A 6,000-nucleotide genomic window follows, 5' to 3' on the forward strand; every position below is an offset into this window, starting at 1 on the left:
AAAGAATTGAACTAATTTCAAATCAAATATTCTCACATGCCAATGATTGATTGCTTCTACTTATTTTGACCTAAAAATCATCCCTATATATACACAAACATTCTCAGCCAAAAGGGAAACGAACCCTAGCCTCAAAGAAGGAGCTCTCAAAATTTCCAAAATCTCCAAAAGAAGGGAGTTTTCATTTTCATGTTTGCAGCCTCTCTCACTTGATTCTAAGCGTGGAATTATACTCCTGGAGGCTCCATGATCGGTTCCCAACTATCCCACAAGGCTAAAGCACCTCCGATCGTGCCATGTAAATATCCCCGGGAAGGTACGTTTTCTTGAAATCAACTTGATAATCTACGCGTTTTTGGTACGTTTGATGTGTGTATTCGTGTTCAGGGGAACCATTAGGCCAGGTATGACGTCTCACATGAATATTTTAAGACCGGATTCGCGAATTGCCATGATTAGGGCTTCAAGGTCGTGAACTCTCGAAACCATAGCTACAATCCTTTTCAGTTGAAACTAATCACTCCATTGAATTCGTAGCATCACTTTCAGTGGATCTGGGTGGTTTTTTCTTTTTCTTTGATGTTTTTGCAGGTAGCATGAAGGATTGCTCGTCGGAGATGGTGATCGGAGGTCACTGTTCCGGCAACGTTGGCTTTGCTGACTTTCTTTGACTCTGGCGTGGCACCTGCAAGCGATCTTATTGGACAGTCATCACAAGCCATTCCTCTATCTTACCACGATTGGCCGGTCAAAGAAAATAGGGGCCCACGTTTAACTTTTGTGCTGAATTGGTTACTTGAAACAATTATGTTTTATAATCTTTTTCCCAGGTTCATTTGACAATTGAATTGAATAGCGCAGGTGGTAGAGTTATACATAAGCGTGGCTCCAAAGACCTGGTTTCGAGCCTAGGCGTTTCACTTATTTTTTTTTAGTTTCTTGATGTGTAGATCCAGCACTCCTCTCTCACGAATACACATCGTGCGCTTGCCATTAGCCACTGTTAGTTCTCTCTTGCGCCAAATGTGATGTTCCCAAGGATGTTATCCCACCATGGACTTCCAATGGCCATTCACATTCAATCCCAATCGCCCAGGTTTTTAAATAATTCATTTATATTGTTTATTTATTTATTTATTTATTTTTCTTCTAAATATCTTTTATAAATTCTTTTTTAAAGTTAAACTTTTTTCTCCACACTCGCAAAAATCAAATTTTTTTATTATAAGTTTATTTTAATTAATTTAGTTGTTTTAAATTAGTTTTAATTAGTTAAATAATTAGGTTAATCAATTTAAATTTAGGATTAATTAATTTAGGATAATTTAAAAATAAATTAGGGTTTGTAAAATCAATTTAATCAGGATTAGCCGATTTTAAAATTAATTAGGTTAAAAACCAATAATTAATTTTTAGGTTTGTTAACCTCGATTAATTTAGAAACCCTAGCAGCCTTAGGTATTTTTAGGTAGGTATTGTCCATTAAATAATGTATCGAGTTTTCTCATAAAACCTTCATTCCCTAAAAATCAAGGTTTACCCTGAATGTTTTCAAAAAACCTTTTGCTCCTTTATTTTTATCAATACCTTTTATGTGTCTTGCCTTTATTTATTCTATTAACCTGGTTAACTTGTTCCCCCATTTGGGTCTGCCTTTATTATGTTTTGCCTAATTTAGTATCTTCCCTAAAGCCTTGTAATGGCTTATTGTATTTGATCGGTCACCATTTTGTATTGTGTTTTCATCAATCTCTTGGCATAAATCACGTCAATTCGGTAATACAATTGTCCGTTTTCTTTAGTTTTCTGTCTTGTTTTGAAAGTTTAATTTTAGTCGTGTATTTTGTTTTGATGTTAAGATCTCATTGCTTTTTAAGATGCTTTGATGCTTGTTTTGGTAGTGATTCCGTTTCAGGTGTATGCATCAAAGTCCATAAGAAAAATGCAGAGCCAAACAAAGGAGAATCGAAGAAAAAATGGAAATTTAGTGCATGCAGTGGCCTGACACGGGTACCAGTGTCACGGGACACGGCCCGTGTCAGGAAACAAAGGAAGCACAAGAGAGCAAGAAGTCAGTGGTCTGACACGGGTGCCCGTGTCAGGAAGTCTGGGAAGCAAACAGATTTATGGCATTGGCAGAGAACCAACACGGGTGCCCGTGTCACAGTACACGACCCATGTTGGCAGGCGCGGGCAGATTTTTCAACTTTTTATTTTTAAAAGACCCAGCTTCATTAAGGGTATTTGGGACTTTTCGCATGTTCAAAACTTGAATCAGCACTACTTAGACCTAATTCTGATGAGGAGAAAGCATCTTGGATCATATTGGGAGAATTTCAACTAAGGAGAGAAAGAATCAAGGGGTTTGGAGAGAGATATCTTCAAGAGCGGAAGCGATTGGAGATTGAAGCAATCCTCATCTCTTGTAATGTCTACACTTACTTTTGTAGTTTTCTTAATTATTATGAGTAGCTAAACATCTTTGTGTTAGGGGGATGTCCCTGAATCGCTCTTATGTAATGAATTGAATTACCGTTATTTTATGATTTTGAAGTTTTATGATTTAAGTTTATATTCAAAGTGTCTAATGCTTTTTTCTATTGGAAAATAAATTCTTGATCTACGGTTAATGTTAGGTCGGACACACCACGTTAATGCTTTTTGAATAATAACACTATCAGTAAATCGCTTGGGAATGAGGGTTTAACTATAGTGATCGTCTATTCTTGCTTATATGAATATGGTTTTTGATACAAAATTATGTTGTTAAGGAATTAAAACATGATTTGAGTATCAAATGATTTTCCGCTAAGGAATTAGGGAAAATAACTATTGAGAATCGTTACTTAATCATACAAACAAATCTTTCATGAAATAGCGGTTATATGAATTACAAGGCGGTTCATACATCTACCCTAGCATGTCTTCTCTTATTTTGTTACAAAGTCTAGTTTTAAATATTGCTTATTTCAGCTCATTGTAATCTTTAATAAACCAATCATATCAACCCCATGTGCTTTTTGTTCAATTGAATTACTGTCATAACTTATATTACCACAGCAGTCCTCGTGATAGATGCTTGGATAATTTCCACTTTAATAACTACATCGGTAGAAAATAATACACTTGCTATTTTACCGATCAAGTTTTTGGCGCCGTTGCCGGGGACTGCCAAATTATAAGTTGAAGAATAGTTCAATTGAATTTTTGTTGCTCTGCAACTAAAATTATTATTTTTTTGTTATTTCATATTTCTGATTTTTCATTCGCTTATTACTAACAATCGTCTAATCTCTTTATGCGAGGTAAGGCCTCAGCAGAATTTCTTTTTGACGCAGAGCCAGAACGATCACTACGAGCTAGACTTTGAAAAGCAAAGCAAGAACGACTGGAAGCGTTAGAAGATATTTTGACAGACTCGGAATCTGATAACGAGGAAATCCTATCTATTCATTCTGAGCATTCAGATTCAGAGGCTGAAACAATGGCAGCTCCCGTAGAAAGGCTGTTAGGTGATTATGGTGGAGCAAATGCTCCAGCTGGACGGATGACAATTGTAAATCAACCGGTCAATGTTGCTCACTTTCAGCTACATCCAGCAACGATTCGACAACTGGAGAAGAAACCGTTTTCAGGAAGAATAAATGAAGATGCTAATAAGCATTTACAACGGTTTCTTACTATGACAACATCTCTGAAGATAGAAGGACACTCTGAAGAAGCAAAGAAGTTGGTTATGTTTCCATTCACGCTAGCGGATGACGCTGAAGAGTGGTTCTACTCATTACCTGCCGGGAGTATTACCACATGGCAACAAATGGAGTCGACCTTTCTGAATGAATATTTCCCTGCTGCTGTTTATATCCGTAAGAGGTATGATATTGTTAATTTTAAACAGAAGGAAGGAGAATCACTTGGAGATGCTTATAAGAGATTTAAGAGGTTGTTGGTGGCATGCCCAACTCACAACATGGATGTCACTGAACAAGCAGAATTTTCTAAATAGTCTTAAAATGAAGACTAAGCAACTGGTTGACACTGCAGCTGGTGGCTCATCCAACTTTTCAACAGCCACTGGTGTTAAAAAAATCATAGAAGCTATTGCGGCTAATGAACACTTGGAGTTATATGACCGTAGTGTTAGCGAACCGGAAGGATTAGTGGATATGAGATTGTCAACGCAAGTTGTGAAAATAGAAGATCAGGTAGCTGCAGAAGTTGAGCGGAGATTGAAACAGATGGGTCTTGAAAAACAAACAGTAGCACAAGTTCAACCGGCTCAAGCAAGTCAACCGGTAGGGTGTGAAATATGTGGAGGACCTCATTTTACTGTTCAATGTGTTGCTACAACTCAGCAAGTGGAAGAAATAAACTTCTTGAAACAAAACAACCCCTACTCAAATACCTACAATCTGGGGTGGAAAAATCATCCGAATTTTTCTTGGAAGGACCAGCTAGGGAATGCTCCTAAACAAGGGGTTCTTCCATATCAAGGTCAATAGTCGCAGCAATAGTATAGACCTCCTCAACAACATTATCAACAACCTCAGCAACAGGCCCCCAGAAAAGCAGATTGGGAGATTGCCATCGAAAAAATGGCAGCTCAAAGCTCTCAGTTTCAAGAAGAAACAAGGAGTAATTTCCGGAATACAGGTTCCTCCATTAAAAATCTGGAGATTCAAATGAGTCAGATAGCACAGCAGTTAGCAAACTCTCAACAGCCAGGCGCATTACCAAGTGCCACAGTTACCAATCCTAAAGACCATAATAATGTGAGCGCTATTGTTACTAGGAGCGGTAAAGGGAAAGGTGTATTTGAAAATAATGATGAGGAAGAGGAACCATTGTTGGAGATAGATTTAGAGATAAGAGAAAATGAGGTAGAAGCTGAGGAAGAATTGGTGATGGAACCAACACCAAAAAAGAAGACGGTTGAACAAAAGCAAAAGCCGGCGGTAAAACTTCCTTTTCCGATAAGGAACAAGAAAAAAAAGGAACATGAGAAGAATTTTGACAAGTTCTTGGAGATGTTCAAGAATCTTGAGATTAATATTCCATTCTTGGAGGCTTTAGAACAAATGCCTACTTATGCAAAATTTATGAAGGACATCATCTCTAGGAAAAGAACCATCGATCGTGACCCTATTATTCTAACCGAAACGTGTAGTGCTATTTTGCAGGGGATGAAGATTCCGGTGAAGAAGAAGGATCGAGGTTCCGTGACTATTCCTTGTACAATTGGGGATAGATCATTCAAGAAAGCTCTAATTGATTTGGGAGCTAGTGTGAGCCTTATGCCGTTGTCTATCTACAAGAGATTGGGGATAGGTAACGTACAGGATACAAGAATGACACTCCAGTTTGCTGACCACTCTGTGAAAAAACCGTATGGGATAGTAGAAGACGTGCTTGTGAAAATTGACAAATTCGTGTTCCCAGTGGATTTTGTGATTCTAGAGATGTCGGAAGATGAGGAGATCCCCATTATTTTAGGAAGGCCATTTCTAGAAACAGGGCGATGTTTGATAGACATTGAAGAGGGCACAATGACTCTAAAAGTTTAAGATGAAGAGCTAAAGATTGATGTGCGCAACACCATGAAATACAAGGATGATATAGCAACTAGTCAACACATTGAGGTGATTGATCAAATCTGTACTAATGAGAGTTCTTTGAAAACACAACAATTACCTTTGGAACGAGTGTTGAGCTTATCTATTTGCGATAAAGATGAAGTTGTTAATGAAAAAGAAGTGGAAGTAGTAGCCACGATGGAAGCAAGTCCCATATTCAAAAGTTCTAGACAAAACCGATGGGAGGATCTTAGACAACCTTTGGTTGAAGAAAAAAAGGAGGAACCTAAGAAGGGTGCTGAATTGAAACAACTCCCGGAGAATTTAAAATATGTTTTCCTTGAGGCTGAAAGTAGGTGTCCGGCTATCATAAGCTCTCACCTTGAACGGTTGCAAGAAGTTAAGTTGATCGAAGTGTTAAAGAAGC

General features: G+C 37.8%; 1 protein-coding gene across 1 annotated transcript; it reads left to right on the forward strand.

Moving 5' to 3' along the window:
• Positions 1–4,682: 4,682 nt before the first annotated feature.
• On the forward strand, positions 4,683–5,564 carry LOC131596915 (uncharacterized). The gene has a single exon (XM_058869649.1). The coding sequence runs from the start codon at positions 4,683–4,685 to the stop codon at positions 5,562–5,564; it is 882 nt and encodes a 293-aa protein (XP_058725632.1).
• The last annotated feature ends 436 nt before the right edge of the window (positions 5,565–6,000 follow it).

The sequence above is a fragment of the Vicia villosa genome, linkage group LG4 (genome assembly GCF_029867415.1).
Source record: "Vicia villosa cultivar HV-30 ecotype Madison, WI linkage group LG4, Vvil1.0, whole genome shotgun sequence".
Classification (NCBI taxonomy): Eukaryota; Viridiplantae; Streptophyta; class Magnoliopsida; order Fabales; family Fabaceae; genus Vicia; species Vicia villosa.

Excerpts from the sequence above, each read along its gene's own strand:
- LOC131596915 (XM_058869649.1), top strand. The coding sequence starts at position 4,683 with ATGAGTCAGATAGCACAGCAGTTAGCAAACTCTCAACAGCCAGGCGCA.